An 18,576-nucleotide genomic window follows, 5' to 3' on the forward strand; every position below is an offset into this window, starting at 1 on the left:
TTTAGTTCCATGACCTTCAAGGACAGTAGAATCCAAGAGTACATGCCATTTAAAATCTGTGAATTCTCCAAATAGAGCTTTCTCCAGCCCTTGCTGGTATCCCCAATAATCTGTTAGTGTCTCCAGTGTTCCAGGGAGCACCTTAATGGTCAGAGCCCATTCTAATGGGAAATTCTGGATCAGAAGTTAATTCTTTCAGACCCATCTTGTGAAAATGGAGAAATAATCAGCTAAGGTGCAGTGAGAAATCAAATCAATCTATCAACCAACAAATATTTATTAATAGCCTACCATCTGCCAGATATTTTGTTTGGTACTGGGGCTACAAATACAAAAGTGAGACAATCCTTGCTCTCTATTCCTTTAGAGTAGGGATAGGGAACTTTTTTTCTGTTAAGGACCATTTGGATATTTATAACATCATTTGTCTGCCAAATATGATCAAACATTTAATTAATTCACCCCTAAAAAGCTCCTGCAGTTGCTATGGCAGCACCAGACCAAATGATTTCTTGGTCCTTAGATGGTCCTCAGGCTGGACCTGCTTTAGATAAGACTTGTTTGCAGATAAGCAAACACAAGATGCATGTAAAATAAATGCAAGATTACTTTGAGGTTGGGAAGAAAGTGAAGTAGAAGAAATGGAACCTGGGGAGAATTCAAAGGGAGAGGAACAGAAGAGGCAAGACTAGGATGTTCTATTGGTGGTTTCCTCTGGAGCTTAACTGAAAAGAAAGGGTAGTCCTAGTCCTAAAAAAGTTTTGAGCAGTTACAGCTCCTACCAACCCTGACATATAACTGCCTCTCCAGGCCTCCCAGAAAAGTCATGATCCAAGAGAAAGGCTAAAATTTCTTTGCATAGAAAGAATTAACTACAATGATCAAGATAGATATCTATTAGAAGTCAATTTACACTTCATCACACCTCTTAAAAGCTTTTGCTTGTGTGTAAAACTGTTCAAACAGAGATTGGAAGGATGTATGGAGTTGACAAGTTAGAAGGGGGACAGAACACATTTATAAACAGCAAGAAAAGACATTAATCAAAGGCACAGGCACAGTTTCATGGGGGGGGGTCAGGCAACATAAAACTTAGGACTTTTACAAAATCAAGTTTTCTACATGATGACTCTCTCAGCTAAGTTTTTCTGATGTTTAAGAGGCACTCTTTGACCATCCAAAACCCCTGATTTCCAGACTTTGGGCTCAATGCCAGGTAGCTCTGATGTATGACTAGGATTTGAAGGCTGGACTGCAAATCATCTTTGGGGGTAGGCCCTTCCCTATAAGTCTGGTCTTTAATGTTTTGGTAATTTTTCTAGTGCTAGTGGTTCTCTCATCCAGTTCTACCTGTCTACATCCTTGCTAGATGAAAAGCTGCCCACTATGATAAACTTCTTAGGAAACTGGTACCAGTCAGAAAATTCTGAAGGAAAATCATTCAGGCTATAGCTTCTATCCTAGCCTAGTTTCTACTACCCTGATATAAATAAGCAATATCTCATGCAGCTGCTGGGTCAGAATGGTTAGAAACACATCCAAGAGAAAGGCAATTTCAATGAGTTCTATCATTGCCTGGCTTTTGTCTCTGTGAGTCTATTTCAAATCTATTAAAAACAAACTGAAGCCACAGAAAGAAAAGTATTTCCCAAGACACAAGTTCAATCAATCAACATTAAAGGCTTACTATGTACTATCCAGCATAGTACTATGTACTATTTTTATATGTATATTTTATATATATGTATACATATGTATATATACACATATACATATCTACAATCTATATAAATAGGATAAATAGGAAATAACAGAGGGAAGGCACTAAAATTAAGGTTTGGGCAAGACTTCCTGTAAAGTATGAGATGATACCCAGAGCTAAGAGATGGAGTGTCTGATTTTTCTGTTTATCCACACTGAGTTCTAGGCTGGGCTAGTGGGTGGGTGTTCCCCCCACTCACTCTTATCTCCCTGGTGCTCAGCAGCCAGATAAGACAAAGAGACTAGGAAAGCCAGAGATAAATTGGTCAGGTATTACAAAGGCTTAGAGGGTAGGGACTTAAGCCAAACTCAGATTAGAGGTCAGATGATAATCATGCATATTTATAAAACACTTTGATTTATTACTTCTACATTTACTGAATCCATGCCACTTACAGAATTATGCACAGGGTTAATGTTTGGGTAACTCATGGTCTAGCACCTAGTGGACTCTAGGAAGGAAAACACAGAAACAGATGACTGCAATACATGACAAATGTAATCAGAAAGACAAGGTGATATTTAATTTGTGCTTTGTAATTACAAAGCACTTTATATACATTTTCACATCTTATTCTTACAACAGTCTCATGAGATAGGCAGTGCAAGTGTTATTGCTTTCATTTTATAGGTGATCAAACTGAGGCCCAGAAAAAGGAAGTGAATGGCCTGGTCACACAGCTCCTAAGTAGCAGACTTGAAATGTGAACCCAGGTCTTGACAAAAGTGCTTTATAACCTACAAGGTCATATATAAATGTGAGTTAGTATTATTATTCTGATTCTAAGCCTAATGTTCTTTGTACCTCACCGTGCTCTTTAAGACTACTGATTCTTGGGGTGGGGTTGGGTTAATAGAAGCAACTAAGGAAAGCAGATTTCAAACCCACCTTTTATTTTTTCATTCTTTAAGCACAGTGATATTCCACTCTACAATCCTTTCTAAAATCTTCCTTTCTTGTGAGATCAAAGTGCTTGTAAAATGTCTTCACCTTACTGCTATGCCTACCTCATTCTGCTTGGAACTCCCTCACAAACTTTAGGCAGTAACAACACTCTGCTTAGAGGCACTTAAAGGTTTACAAAGCAACTTTCTCACAGTCCTATAAGAGGCAATACAAATATTAAGCTGTTTTTTCAGAGGAAACAAAAGCTCAGAAAGTTCAAGAGGAGGTCCACAGAGGAACAGCTACTATCAGTGGCAAGATACAAACTCAGATCCCTGACTCCAAGTCCAAAACTCTTTTCCCTATATTGTACAATTTCAGAGAAATCACAGAATTTGAGAATGAGGAGGAACCTTAGATGTCACTTTGTCCAGCTTCCCATCTACTGCCAAAATCCCTCAATAAATATTTGCCAATTTCTCCTGTTTACCCTTTTGAACAGCATTAGCAGCTATCAGAGAATTCTAAACTCAGTCGGGGCTCAACTTCCATCCCTGCCTACCTTATACTACCCTGATATAAATAATATCTTGTACAGCTTTTAACTAGTTCAGAACCAGATATACAAGAAGAAAAATGAGCTAGCTTTGAGGGGGAAAACCTTCATTAATAGACTGAATCATCTTTATTTCTTAGCACTTCATAAATTACTCTGGTCAAAAAAAATCAGCTAGTGGCCAACCTATAGGGAATGAGCCTCTCTGTATTTAACTATGCCAGTCATTAACAGGCACCTACCAAAAACCTTACTTGAACCTGAAAATAGCCTGGTGAGGATAGAGGGGCAATCATCATTATTATACTCATTTTATAGAAGATGAAATGGGAATTCAAGAAGGTTCATTGGGTTTCCTTAAGTCAGAAAATTAGTGATAGACTCAGGATCGAATCAAGGTTTGCTGATTTTGAATCCAATTTTCTTACCTGAAAATCTTCAGAGAGCCTTGAAATTAAGTTAGTTCCCCTGAGAAAAGTATAAGCTATTTTTGAGGTGGATGCTCTGGACCAAATTCCTTCTCTAGACTTGTTTTGGTAGTTTTATAGATGTAAAGGGATCTCAGGGAGCATTTTACAGATGAGAAAAACTGAGACCAGAGGATTTTAACTGACTTATGAAAAGAAATAAGAGTAGTGACAGAGCTGGTTTTCAATCTAGGTCCCACTCTAAATCTACTGTTCAGTCATTGGACCACATATCTATTTGTAAAAGAATGGGACAGAAGTAATGTACGTCAAATACGAATCCAGCCCTGATGTGTTCTGTAATACAACCAGACCATACATCTTTCAGAGAACTGAAGTTAAGGTTAAATCAGTATGGGCACATGGAACAGAAAAAGAATGTCGAACTTGGAATAAGAGTTTAAGATTGCTATTCTGACATTTCTCTTTCAACTTCTCTATGACTTAATTTCCTCAACTGTAAAATGGAGATATCTGTACTTTATACTTTGCAGGGTTAACTGTGAGAAAAGCATTCTGTAAGCACTCAAGGAATGTGAGAAATTATTATATTTGTTACATATCTATCAGGTATTGCATGAATAATATGAGGTCCATCTGGGAGGTCAAAGAAAAGGACTGGCAAAAAAAACAAACAAAGCAAAACTGAAGACAAGTTCTGTTCTCAAATCCAAACTCATTTCATTCTTTAATGTAAAAATCCATTACATTATCAACAGTTCTGCCTGAGAGAAACACAGGACTCACTCAGTACCATTAGATATGGGATCAAGAAATTTCCCAATCCTTCTCTGGAAATCTGCTTCGGTCTCTTGCAAATGGTCACTGACTCTTTCAAATAATGGGCCACTGGTCTCAATGAGGCCTGGGTGATTTCATGGCTGAAACTACCAAGCCCCCCAGAATGGCCATCACCGTAAAGCCTTGAGCCAAGATCCTGGTCCTCATCATCAGCTGAGATCTCTGGCTGTTGCCCCGGTGAAAGCAGTAGAGTCCATAAGACAGGGCTCCAGCTGTGGCCAGACAACCTGCAAGAGGACAAGCCAGGTGGAAAGAGGAAGTTCAATATCAATCCAACTATTTATTGTCAACCAACATACATTTATCAAAATACATTCCAAGTATCAGGTACAGTGCTAGCTAGGGAACCAAGGAGAAAAATGAAATAATCACTGCCTTCAAGATAAATACAGTTTTAAAAAGCCCTAGGAACTTTGTTTCCTCTCCGTACTCAGTTCTGAGCCAGGGAGGCGTCCTTGGCCCTCTACAATCTGTAGAGACAAGGAAGAGGGAGGAATTATATACAAGTAACCATAACACGCGCATAGAAGGCGAGGCAAATCATTACACAGGCTCCTTAAAGGAAGGCAAAGGAAGGAAAATCTCCAATTCCTCCCCCACCCCCCACTTAGACGATTCCTCCACCCCTCCCCCAGTTTAGACCCTTCCCTTCCCAGGGCGCCCTGGCCGGTGCGGAGCCTCTGCCCCACTAGGGCGGGCCACAGGCGGCGGGCCGGGCTCGAGGCCCGCCCCATGGAGCCCGACAAGCACCTACCGGGCTCCTTTGGTATTCCGGGCTGAAGCCGGGCACCGGGATGCAACCCCCACCCCCCAAACCGGGCAGTCCCTGCCTGAAGGAGAGGGGGCAGCCAGCCCCGGGGAGGCGGGGTGAGGGGCAAGGCTCTGAAGAGCGGGCACGGGCACGGGTGACCTTGGGGGCCCCCGGCCCCATCGTGCGTGCCTCCCTCGGCCCGGCTGCCCAGCACCCTGCCCCTCCTGCCCCTCCTTACCTATGGGCACCACCGGGTTCTCGCGGATCTTGCGGAGAAATTTGGCCCTGACGTTCTCATCCCGCGAACGGCTGGCGGTGGGGGTGAAGCCCTCAATGACAGGGGGCGAGGCGGGGTCAAAGGCCACGTCAGGTGCCGCCGACCCAGGAGAGGACATCGCAGCCGACACCGACCCCTCGGCCTGGGGGCCCCTCGGCGTCTCTTGACCTCCTCTTCCTCTTCCGAGGCAAAAAACAGGGTCGAATCCCAACTGCGGTTGGAGCGGAACCGGCGCCCGCTCTCCTCCGCACATGCGCAGTGGAAGGTCGCGGGCAGAGTCCAACCTGCTGGGAGAACCACCTTTCCCAAGAGGCTCTGCGGGGACGCTCCACTAAGCATGCGCAAGCGCATGCGTAGAAAAGCCGGCGACTACGGAAGAAGCGCAGGGACTTGCACGTGGGTGCTGGGCAGATTCCTTCGGGCGCCCCGCGAGCGTTTAGAAACGCTGACCCCGAGATCGCCGCGATGCCCAAAGCGAAGGGAAAGAACCGGCGACGGAAATTCGGTTATAACGTTAACCGGAAGCGGCTCAATCGGAATGCGCGGAAGAAAGCAGCCCCCAAGATTGAGTGGTGAGCGCGAGGCCCCGGGGCTGGGGGGATTGAGGGCGCGGGGGTCGCGCGGGGTGGAGGCGGGCTCTGCTCACGTCTCTGCTCTCGCAGCTCCCACATCCGTCATGCCTGGGACCGCTCCAAGTCCGTGCAGCAGAACCTGGAGGAAATGGGCCTGGCCATGGACCCCAATAGGGCTGTGCCCTTCCGGAGAAAGGTACGTGCCCACCCCGGGCACTCGGGCGGGGCGGGCCCTAGAGGTACCCCAGCCCGGCGGGGGCCGCTCCCTGCCCCTCACCCGGGAGCCCCCAGCCTCCAGAACAGCCTTCATCAGGCGCTGATCAAGCGGGGGCCTAATGCTAAGAGATGGAGACAGAGAGGCAAAACCAGCTTCTGCTCTCACTTGGGCTCGCGCAGCGCCTTCCAGAGGAGTCTCCTTTGTGTTCACACTCATTCAGCCCTTATTCAGGCTCTGGGCATCTCTGGCCCAGGATGTGATCCTTCCTGATTTGGGTTTCTTTACCTCCATCCTCTCCAGTCCTTTCCCAACACTTTGCCTTTATAGCTGACAAAGTGATATTCCTAAAACACAAGCACTCCCTTGTTCAAGAGGCTCCAGTGGTTCCCCTTCCCCACCAGGATCAAATTCAAACTCCTGTTTTTTGGCAGTCTGGCTCCAGTCGAGCTTTACAGATTAATCCCTTTCACGGTCTCTTTAATTGATCTAGTTGCTGTCCTTGAAACAAGGTATTCTATCCCCCATCTTCTAATTTTTTCAGTTCCTCCGCCACCCGACACTTTTAGCTGTCTCAGTTTTGTGATTCCTGGAATTGTTAATTCTTCATCTTTGCCTCTTAGAATCCATTACTTCCTAAAGTTTGGAAGCCCTCACCTACATGAAATGCATTTCCTGATACCCGCAATTACTTCTAGTGTCTTTTCCTGTCTTCCCACCATTATCTTGGTTTTGTTTTGCATATCATTTTGTACCTACTTATTTATGTGTTATGTGAATTAAGTTCCTTGAGAGCAGGAACTCTACCACTGGACTAGTGGGCACTTAAATAACTGCTTATTTATTGACTTGAATATCAGGTTTGTATATCTCCATTTAGCACATTATGGGTATATCTAGATAAAATAGGAAGCTGGTAGCTAGCCTGCATCCCCCCCATCCCTGTTGAGCTAATCCCTGTCTAGGCTCAACGCTTTTATCCTCTTCCAGTGGCAGAGGGATTTGAGATGGGTGTGTCATTTCATTGTGCTGATGTCTTAGGATATGTCCCTAGATCTGAAATACTTTCTTACTCTCCCAGTTTTATTTGCCTATTTCAATGACACCTGTTATTTTTCACAGTTTGTGGTTCTTGCCCCAGTTAAAAGAATTGATCATTTTGATTCTGCCACTGCCTCTAGGTAGTAAGCATTCCCTATCCTGGTACTGATACTAAATCTACAAAAAAACTCTTGGAAGTTATGAATTCTTTAAACCGAAATCATGGTGCTTTTTTGGGGAGAAGCTTCTCCATGTCTTCCCAAGCTTTGATTAAACCATGATATCCCAGGACCCGCTTCTTTGACGTTGGTTTCAGGTGAGGAAAGTAAACTTAAGTGGGTTCCAGCCTTGATTTTATTACAACTTGCTATGTAACCATGGACAAATCACTTTCATCTTTCTGGACGTTGGCTTTCTCAGTCCTGTCACATTAATTCTTAATTCATGCTTTTTTGCTAGTTTATAAAAAAAAAAGAGTATATGCTGTCTATTTGTGTGATAGTGGACAAAGTATTAACCCTGACTGCCTCCCCCAAAAAAAGACTATATGTTAAGCATCAGACTGTTTTAACTATAAATGTGATACACAGCCTTGATCAGTTCAGATCTCCAGAAAAGATGTTCATATGAGACCTGAGGGGAAACTGTCAAAAGAATCACAGAATGTCAGATCTAGAAAGGAACTAGGAAATAGTCTATGGCTACTTTCATAGCTTAGAATATGATTTTCAAATCTGTTTACATGGTTCTAACCCTTCTGATCTCCATTCTCACCCCCAATTGCCTATTGGGCATCTCAAACCAGATGGCCTATCAGGCTTAATTTTCCATTTTTATTCCCTAAAAACACTTTTTTCTTCATAATTATCAAGGCCATAAACCTCATTTAGTCATCTAGGCTAACAATCTAGGGGGTCATCATTTCACTCTTTAACAGCTAGGTGTCATAGTGGATGGAGCTCTGGGATCCACCCTTAGATACTAGTTATTGACTAAGTTATTTAAACCTCTGTCTGCCTTAACTATGGTAGGCACTTGCTATATATTTCTTTACTTCCTTCCTATACTTCCTCATACCCCCATCCCCATCCAGTGTATTGTCCAGTCTTTTTTTTTAGTGATTCTTAACATTTTATTTGTTTTCCAATTATATGCAATAGTAGTATCTACGTATCATTTTTGAAAGGTTTTGAATTTTACAATTCCCCCCCCCCAAAGGCTGTCTGATAGTCTTTACATTGTTTCCATGCTATACATTGATGTAAATTGAATGTATTATAAGAGTAAACATAAACCCCCCTCCCCAAGAAGATGAGAAACCTCAAGAATTCAGATTCCAATGGCTCTGTCTCTGGAGTGAGTTGCTTTCTTTATCATAAATCCCCCAGAGAAGTTGCTTCAATATTTTTCCCATAGTTGCTATTACCAGCTGTACCTCCACTCTATTCGTCCCCACTCTCATTTATTCTATTTTCTCTCTCTCCTTTCATCCTGGCCCTGTCCAATAGTGTGTTGAATCTTGAGTACCCTCTCCCTCAATCTTCCCTCTCTTCTATCACCTATCCCCCCCCCCCTTCTCTCCTCCCATTCCCTCTTATCCCAGCCCTTCTCATTTTTTCTCTAGGGTAAAATAGATTTCCTCAGCTTATGAAGTGTGTATGTTATTTCCTCTCTGAGCCATCTCTGATGTGAATGACTCACTCATCCCCCCCTGTCTTTCCTCTGTCCACTACATTGAAAAAGCTTTTTTTTACTCTTATGTGAAATTTCTTAGCTTCTTTATCTCCTTTCCCTTCCTCCCAATACTTTCCTTTATCATCCATTGATTCCATCTTTTTACTATATTATACCATTATATTCCACTCCTCCCTATGTGCTGTCCATATGCTCCTTCTAATGGCTCTTATAAATGAGAAACTTCATATGAGTTATCAATATCTTCTTCCCATGCCGGAATACAAACAGTTCAATATCATTAAGTTCCTTATGATTAGTCCTTCTCTTCTACCCCCTTTGTGGTTCACCAGAGTCCTGTACTTGGAGATCAAACTTTCTGTTCAGCTCTGGTTGTTTCAGTATGAAAGTTTGAAAGTCCCATATTTCATTGAAAGTCCATCTTTTCCCCTGAAAGAGAATGTTCAGTTTTCCTGGGTAGTTGTAAACCAAGATCTTTTGCCTTCCAGAATATAATATTCCAATCCCTATGAGCCTTTAATGTAGATACTGCCAGATCCTGTGTAATCCTGACTGGAGCCTCAGTAGTTGAATTATTTGTTTCTGGCAGCTTTTAGAATTTTCTCTTTGATTTGGGAGTTTTGGAATTTGGCTATAATATTCCTGGAAGCTTTTTCTTTTGGAATCTCTTTCAGGAGATGCCTGGTGAATTTTCTTGATTTCTATTTTACCCTCTGCTTCTAGGATTTCAGGGCAATTTTGCTGTATTATTTCTTGAAAAATGAAGTCTAGGCTCTTCTGATCATGGCTTTCAGATAGCCCGATAATTTTTAAATTATTTCTTCTGGGGGCGGCTAGGTGGCATAGTGGATAAAGCAACCGGCTTTGGAGTCAGGAGTACCTGGGTTCAAATCTGGTCTCAGACACAATAAGTACCTAGCTGTGTGGCCTTGGGCAAGCCACTTAACCCCATTTGCCTTGCAAAAAAAAAATTATTTCTTCTGGATCTGTTTTTGAGGTCAGTTGTTTTTCCAATGACATATTTCACATTTTCTTCTAATTTTTTACTTTTTTTGGAAGTTTTATTTCTTCCTGATTTCTTGCAAAGTCATTAGCTTTAGTTCCATATTCTGCATTTGAAGGAGTTATTTTCTTCAGAGAGCTTTTTTTATCTCCTTTTCCAGTTGGCCAGTTCTGCTTTTTAAGGCATTCTTCTCATTTGCCTTTTGTTTTGCTTTTTCCATTAGGCCTAAACTGGTTTTTAACATATTCTTCAGTACTTTTTTTTGTATATCTTTCACCAAGCTGTTGATTTGGTTTTCATGATTTATCTGCATTGCTCTCATTTCTCCTCCCAATTTTTCCTCCATCTCCCTTAATTGCTTTTCAAGGTCTCTTGAGCTCATCCATACTCTTGAGCCCATTTTCTATTTCTCTTGGAGGTTTTGGATACAGAAGCTTCAATTTTATTGTCATCTGAGTATTTGTTTTGATCAAGACAGCACTTCCAAGGCTTTGGGTTTTTTGTTTTCTTGTAGGGGGACACCCCACTGGCACCTTTATTCCTCGCTTTGGTGTGTAGCTGGCCTGTACTTCCCTCTGCCCTGGAGCTATAAGGAGGATCCTGCTATCTTAGTATGGAAGCCCAAACTGCAACCTGGCAGCAGAGTCCTACCCCAAGGGAGAGCAGAGAAATCTCTGCAGATTTCCCCAGATTCTCCCTGCAGGTTCTGCAGCTGGTGCTCCCTCACTCAACATTCATTCTGGTGTAGCAGAGTTCTCTCCCCAACCTTCAAGCTGTTGCCAGTAATGGCTGGGCTGGGTTGGGTCAAGTTGGATTGGGTTTCACTGCAGCCTTGGCTTTTTTCAAACCCTTCCGGCTCCTGGTGAAACACACCTTTCCCACGGAACTTCTAAGTTATCTTGGACTGGGAAAATGTATCACTCAGTCTTTCTGTGGGTTCTGCCCCTCTAAAGTTTTGGCTAGAGTCATAATTTTTTTTGGCTTTTAGAGTTTTGGGAGGAAGGAGGTACTGGGAAATGCTGCGTTCACATCACCATCTTGGCTCTGCCTATTGTCTGGTCTTGATTCTATTTTACAAACATCTCACTTTCTGCAAGATGCCTTTACTTGTCATCCATAATTATCTCTAATTTATCCTGTTTAGATTTTTGTCTGTACAAGAGTTGTTTGCATATTGTCTCCCCTTTAGATTTTTGACCTTTTTAAAGGAAGGAGGGACTGTTTATACTTTATATCACCAAAGCTTAGCATCATGTAGCACTTAATTAAAAACTTGTTTGCTTGACTAGAGAGAAAATTGTTCTTACTTTTTTTTGTTTGTTTGTTTATTTATTTTAGGCTAGGCTCAATATTGAGTTGCCGGTAGCTGACTTGTTATATTTGGTTGACGAGAAAGTGCTCTGGGAGCTATTTTCACAGAATGATGGCTTATTTGATTGTAGTTTATTGCTGTTTTTAAATGTTTTCTAACACCACAAACATTTTCAAATCTCTCCTTTGCAATTATGAAATCATATTGCAAGCATATTTCTTCATAGGCAGTGTCATTTCTCCTAGGTAACAGCAATGGATGTGGATGTTAGCAACGGAAAAAAGCCCAAGAAGATAGTTCGGAAGCCATATGTCTTGAATGGTAAGTATGATGGTTTTGCTCACTGGGATTATGTGCCTCCTATTTTATCATCTTCAGATGAGTCTGGAAATTGATTTCCAAATTCAGAATTTTTTTAAAAATTAAAATAAACTTTTATAGACAACTGTGTAGACTTCCTGATGTTGACTGTTTTGGAAATAGTCCAAGATTGTGAATCAGATTATCTGAATTCTTATTTTAGTTTCACCACTTGCTAATATCACCGTAGGCAGTACTTAAACATCCTGAGATTCAGTTTTTTATTTGTAAAATGGGGATAAAAATGCCCTTCCCAATCTGGTAGGATTATGAGAATATACTTTAGAAATGAATCACTATGCAAATTGGAGGGCTTAGGTCTTGGTCAAGCACATTTTGATAGAGGCCAATTGTGGTTTGTAATAGAATGGGCAGTCACATGAGTTTAAAATCAGGATCGAATGTGACATAACTAAAGACACCTAGGCCAACTCTAATTTTAGACATTAGGAAACTGGCCAAAGAAGGGAAAATAACATGCCTGAGAGAAAGTTTGTGATAAAGCTAGTATCAGAACTCTTCTTAGAACTTCTTAGGATGATAGAATATAGCAGAACAGGACTCATCATATAATCCAATTTATTTACTACTTGAGCCACATAGAAAGTAGAATTGATTTCTGGGCTTCAGACTCCCAAGACCACTGTTCTTTCTGCCAACTTACTGGGAAGGGAGAAAAAAGGAATGGGTGCCTGGGGTGTCTCCTAATAGCTTAATATGAATTATGTATTACACTCAAAAATTGTTATGTAGTAGAGTTGGGGAAGTGGGGGGAAAGAGACTGAGTTTTAGTTCCTAGTGATGGTCTGGTTGCCTCAAGATGTGAGGTCTAATTACCTGTAGTTTTAGGAAGCAATGTCCTGTCATAACAACAACTCCTATTTTTGTGTTGTTTTAAGGTTTAAAAAGCGCTTTCCTTATAACTGCACTATGAGGAAGGTAATAGAGGTATTATTCCTATTTTCAGATGAGGAAAGAAGCTTAGCATATGTATGAGTGACTCAACTCAAAAGTCACACAACTTGAGGGTTGTAGCCAAGTCAAATCCAGGTGTAAAGTTCTTTCTTTCAAGGGGGCAGAGCCAAGATGGTGGCAGGAGAAGAGTCTCTCTTAGGTGCTCTCTCCAAAATATTTCAAAAACCTTAAAATTATGACTTAACTAAATTTTCGAGAGACAGAACCCACAGAAAAATTGAGTGAGGCAATTCTCCAGCCCAAGGTGACCTGGAAAATAGTGGAAAAAATCTGTTCCATGGGGTTAGAAGGGTGGCCCTGCCAGAGCAAAGGGACCACAGCCTCAGGGTTCCTGGGAGCACTGGCTCCCAGCAGCAGAAGCAATTTCCTGACCTGTACCCCAGAGAGCACCAAGTACAACTTGGAAGATCGGCAGGGAGACCTCTGCCAGAACAAGCGCCAAGCCCAGGCTCTCAGTGCAGCTGCAGCAGCCCAGATCCAAGAAATGCAAGCAGGTCTGTAGAATTGCCCAGCAAGAGCCTCCAGGCAACTGCACCCTGAGTACTCAGCCCACCGAAGATAAAGGAGTGGAGGGAGACTTCCGAGGTCTGTCCTCTATCCCTGGAACAGGATTCTGGGGCTTTGACCACATTCAGATCCTGATCGCAGTCTAGGCCTCCCATAGAGCAGGGACACCCCAGCCCCTTGGCAGAGGGGTGCATTTGTGGTCATTCACAGACCAAGAGAGCAGTCAGCCTCACACACAGTCCTTGTGGGGGTGTCCCAATAAAACTCAAAAGCTCAGGAAGCACCCCAAAACCAGGCACAGACTAGGGGAAATAAGTAAACAAAAAAAAAAAGGAACCAGACCATTGACAATTACTTTATCTATGATCCCATGGAGGATCAAAATACTGAATCTGAAGATGAGGAAGTCCAAGCTTCTGCCTCTATAAAGATTCCCAAGAAATATAGAAGTTGGGCTCAGGCTATGACAGAGCTCAAAAAAGACTTTGAAAATCAAGTAAGGGAGATAGAAGAAAAGTTGGGAAAAGAAATGAGAGAAATGCAGGAAAAACATCAAAATGAAGTCAGCAGATTAGTCAAGGCGATCCAAAAAAATGCTGAAGAAAATAACATTAAAAACCAGTTTAGGTCAAATGGATAAAACAGTTCAAAAAGTTATTGAGGAGAAGAATGCTTTAAAAAGCAGAATTGGCCAGATGGAAAAGGAGATAAAAAAGCTCTCTGAGGAAAACAGATCCTTCAGATGTAGCTAAAGGAAGCTGATGACTTTGCAAGAAATCAAGACATAATAGTTCAACACCAAAAGAATCAAAAATTAGAAGAAAATGTAAAATATCTCATTTTAAAAAACTGATCTGGAAAACAGATTCGGGAAAGATAATTTAAAAATTATTGGGATACCTGAAAGTCATGATCAGGAAAAGAGCCTTGACCTTATTTTTAAAGAATTCCTACAGAAAAATTGCCCTGTTATCCTAGAAGCAGAGGGTAAAATAGAAATTGAGAGAATCCACAAATCTCCCCTGGAAAGAGATCCAAATAAAACAACCCCCAGGAATATTATAGCCAAGTTCCAGAACTTCCAAGTCAATGAGAAGGACACAATTCATATCTCGTGGAGCTGCATTCAGGATCACACAGGACTTAGCAACTGCATCAAGGGCTTGTAGGGCTTGGAATATAATATTCTAGAAGGCAAAAGAGCTTGGAATGCAACCAAGAATCAGTTATCCAACAAAATTGAACATCTTCCAGGGGAAAATATGGACTTCAGTGAAACAGGGGAATTTCAGATGTTACTGTTGAAATGACCAGACCTGAACAGAAAGTTTGACCTTCATATACAGGACTCAGGTTATGAGGGACTTAATGATGAACTGCATGTATTCCTGCATGGAAAAATGAAACTGATAATACTCATATTAACCTTCTCATTTAATAGAGCAGGTAGAAGGAGCTTTTATAGATGAAGCACAGGAGAGAGCTGAATTTGAAGATATATTTTTAAATTTTTTTACATTGTAAAAATGAAGATAAAATAAATTAAAAATCAATGGCTAAAAGGGAAAGGTATTAAGAGAAAGGAGAAGGTGGAATAGGCTAAGATATTTCGTATGAAAGATTTTTTTTTTTTTGCAGTGATACGGAAGGAGGGAAGGTGATGGGGAATGAGGGAACCTTCACTCTCATCAGAAATAGCTCAGTGGAAACTGCATACACACTCAATAGGGTATAGACATCTAGAGAAAAAAGGAGAGAGGGAAGGGGGGGATATGGGTGGTAGAGGAGAGGGTAGATCATAGAGAATAGTCAGATATAACACATTTTCTTTTTAATTTTTGCAAGGATTGGGTGGCCTGTTTGGGACCACAGGCCAGGTGGTTGCTGGGTCTCTGGGGTGATATGTAGACTTGGGGCCTCTTAGCCCCAGAGCCTGTTCTCTGTCTGCTGCGCCACTCAGCTACCCCACAGCACATTTTAGAAGAGGGACAAAGTGCAAAGAGTGAAAAAATATAATAGATGGTAGTGGGGAGGAAGGGATGGAGGGAATAACAACTGTGGAAAAATATGAAATTAACTTCTGTGATGGACTTAAAATAAAGAATGTGATCCACCCGAGACAGAGCTGATGGTTTCAGAACACAGATTGAAACACATTTTTTTTCTTTCTTTTACTTTATTTCTCATGAGGGTTTATATTTTTTGTGGGGGAGGGGTATTATGTTTACTCTTAAACAAGAATATTTTAGTAATGTGTAAATAAAAAAATAAGCAAAAAGAAAAGTGAAGGGGAAGGCGTTAGCTGCACAGTCCCAAATGACCTAAGATGGAGGCACACCATTTATTTGAGAATACAGCCTGTGATGAAATGGATAGTAGAGCTTCTTTCCATTTGTCACTCCTTGGCAAATCAGGCACCATGAACTGAACTGGTGAGGGAAGGGAAGGATTTCATCCCTGCCTCCTCCCTTTTTACTATGTGGCTCAAGAAAAGTCTTGGATTACGTTTTGGTCTACTTTGTACTAATAATTGTGCATGTTCCATAGCTTATACAAAGAAAATAATAAAATTTACAGTGTGGAAAAAAAGTTTTCTTTCTACCTTTCTAATAGAAGAATAGGCACACCCTGTGTGTCTAGGGTAGATGACCTAAATGATATTGATGAATTACACCTTAATGACCATCTAAAGGAAAAGACTGGGTTATATCTTTTTTTTCTCTTTCCAGACCTAGAAGAAGAGGCCAGCCTACCTGAGAAGAAGGGTAATACTCTTTCACGGGACCTCATTGACTATGTGCGCTACATGATTGAGAATCATGGGGAGAACTATAAGGTGAGCATTTCCACTGACCTCTTGAGTCTCTTAGGTCCTGCCCAGGACCATTGGCCCATTAGCCTCAAGTGCTTGAACATCCTGGCACTATAGTTTTGTGGCTTGTGTTAACATGTGTGATTTTTCTCTGAGTATTCTCATAAAGACATAAAATTTGCTTTGGCTTTGCTTTTATTTCCCCCCCCCCCCCCCATTTGAGAAGGCTAGGAATATAATACCTATTATTTATATGAAATCATGCAAAACAATTTCCACATTATCTACTCATCTTTTATGAAAAGGATACTTGAGGGGGAGAGAGGAAGATAAGTTTGACAAGACTGACTGATGTGACAAAACAAAATGAATCAATTTTTTTTTAAGGACAGCTTTACTCCAGCCTATATGGTATATACAGAAATTGGCTGTGTGGTGTGTTACAGTACTTTAGGAATACTTTGCTACAATACTAAGTTGGAGGCACTTTCCTCAGAAGAGAAATGATCTTTCCTGCTTAAGAAGCACTTGAGAATGAATGAATAATAATCTTTCTTTATAACAGTTCTGTGGGAAAGGCAGTACAAATGTTAGCTCCATTTTATATAGGAGAAACTGAGACTCAGAAATGTATGGTGACTTAGCCAGAGTCATATGCCTGCCTGTGTTTCAGAAATTCGCATTTCCGGACCTGTTTACTCTTTATGTTCAGAACTTCTTACCATAAAAGGCATATGACCCTTTTTTTATTCACCCCTCCACTAGAAAAAGAGGCCAGACTGAAATAATTTTTCATTTTGGTTCTCCCTAAAGTACCTGAATTTGGGGTATGAGATTCCCTGGTAAGAGGTTCAGCTACCAGGGTCCCTCAACTGTGAGATTTGGCAGGCTAGCAGATTGTGTTAGTTCTTAACTGTTGATGTATAGATTTGGACCTTACTATTTGAAGAGGGTTTAAATAAAGAAAACGAGATGTGAAACAAGAAGGCTCTTGAACCTTCAGGATGATTGTGCTCTCTCTCTCTCTCTCTCTCTCTCTCTCTCTCTCTCTCTCTCTCTCTCTCACACACACACACACACACACACACACACACACACGCAAACAAACTCTCACTTTCACTCTCTTCCTCCTTAGGCAATGGCTCGGGATGAGAAGAATTACTATCAAGATACTCCAAAGCAGATTAGGAGCAAGATTAATGTATACAAGCGCTTTTACCCTGAAGAGTTCCAAACCTTTATTGATTCCCTTGAGAAGAACAAAATGGAAGTAGAGTGATGGATTTATGCTACCAGCCAGATGTGTCTTAACAAAGTGAACATTTTTGGAAGCTTAGGTGAATGGTGGTCTGGAGAATGAGGTAGAAAAATGCACTTGGTGAGAAAGAAGTACTGTCCCTATTTTTCTGGGGAAACCTTTCCCCCAGTTGTACCCAATCTTTCTTTCCCAGCTTGTGATGGATCATAGAAAGGGGCTGTTGTGTTGTAGTAAGAAATATATTTCAGGGAGTTGGGGAGAGGGGGCAGAGCCAGAATAAGTTGCCTCTATAGAAGGGATTTTTTAAAATGTGATCTTTGAACATTAAAGCTCATATGGCTTTGAAGCTTTGAAATAAATTGTCAATTATAGAACAAAAGAAGCTCTGGTATCTCCACTGAGAGGATGATTCTACCCTGAACTCTGGTTATACAAATATAATTAGAAGAAAAGTCTATTCAGAGTAATACACTAAATATGCTCTATCTACTTTTCACCCCTTATGAAAAAAAGGTTTCGTTTTAGAACCAATCTTGAAAGCTCCTAGTAATGAGGAGCAATTAGTAAATTTTTCAGACCATCAGAAGGCATTTATACTGCCTAAACTTAGGGTACAAAGACAGTAGTTCTGCACTTACTGGGCATAGGTTCAGATTCTGACTTTCCTGTATAGGAATGTGTTCAAGATCCTTAGACCATGGTTTCTTAGTCTATAAAATGTTGACATTAAATAGGTTAAGATGGCAGTGTCCCCTAAGTCTGGCTGCTCAGAAGTTCTTTCAGTCTAGTTACCTCCAACTGTTAGAACACCCTTTTAGCCCTTGATGAAGCTGTGTCTGGATCTCTGTACAACTTTTCCTTTGTTTAAACTCCCTGAGGGAAAGGGGGGGGAATCTAATCCCTTTTTTACAAAGCATCTTGATGCTCGAAAACAGCAGTCATGACTTATTTTTTTTTCAGTCTGACCCAGGACTGTATAGCTAGTAAGCAGCACTTATTTGCATATTGTATTATGTTGAACTGGGTGAGTCATTTAACCCTCTCTTCAACTTAATTTCCTCATCTGAGAATGAGACATTTACCTGTAGCATCTACTTTGAGTAGTTGTGAAATAAGTGAAGTTCTCTGTATGCTATAAAGTGTAATGTAAATATAAGGTGTTATTTGTCTTATAAACTTTTGGTTTTACAGTCTTACAATTTATCAAGCACTTTTCTAACTACTTTCCTGTTTCTAACAGTAGGGCTGGTATCCATATAGCATTGTAACAACCCAACTGGAAGGAATCTCAGGTCATCTAATCTAATCTGCACCTAAGCATGAATCTC

General features: G+C 41.2%; 2 protein-coding genes across 2 annotated transcripts; one reads left to right on the forward strand and one right to left on the reverse strand.

The window, feature by feature from the left end:
• Positions 1-4,326: 4,326 nt before the first annotated feature.
• On the reverse strand, positions 4,327-5,783 carry HIGD2A (HIG1 hypoxia inducible domain family member 2A). Its single transcript, XM_074212341.1, has 2 exons — positions 5,461-5,783; positions 4,327-4,698 (listed from the first exon to the last, which is right to left on the reverse strand). Exons 1-2 carry the CDS (start codon positions 5,750-5,752, stop codon positions 4,526-4,528), a joined length of 465 nt encoding a protein of 154 aa, XP_074068442.1. The 5' UTR covers positions 5,753-5,783; the 3' UTR covers positions 4,327-4,525.
• A 46-nt stretch (positions 5,784-5,829) lies between these two features.
• On the forward strand, positions 5,830-18,441 carry NOP16 (NOP16 nucleolar protein). The gene is made up of 5 exons (XM_074212340.1): positions 5,830-6,071; positions 6,162-6,267; positions 11,582-11,657; positions 15,908-16,014; positions 17,126-18,441. Exons 1-5 carry the CDS (start codon positions 5,965-5,967, stop codon positions 17,267-17,269), a joined length of 540 nt encoding a protein of 179 aa, XP_074068441.1. The 5' UTR covers positions 5,830-5,964; the 3' UTR covers positions 17,270-18,441.
• The last annotated feature ends 135 nt before the right edge of the window (positions 18,442-18,576 follow it).

The sequence above is a fragment of the Macrotis lagotis genome, chromosome 1 (genome assembly GCF_037893015.1).
Source record: "Macrotis lagotis isolate mMagLag1 chromosome 1, bilby.v1.9.chrom.fasta, whole genome shotgun sequence".
NCBI lineage: Eukaryota > Metazoa > Chordata > Mammalia > Peramelemorphia > Peramelidae > Macrotis > Macrotis lagotis.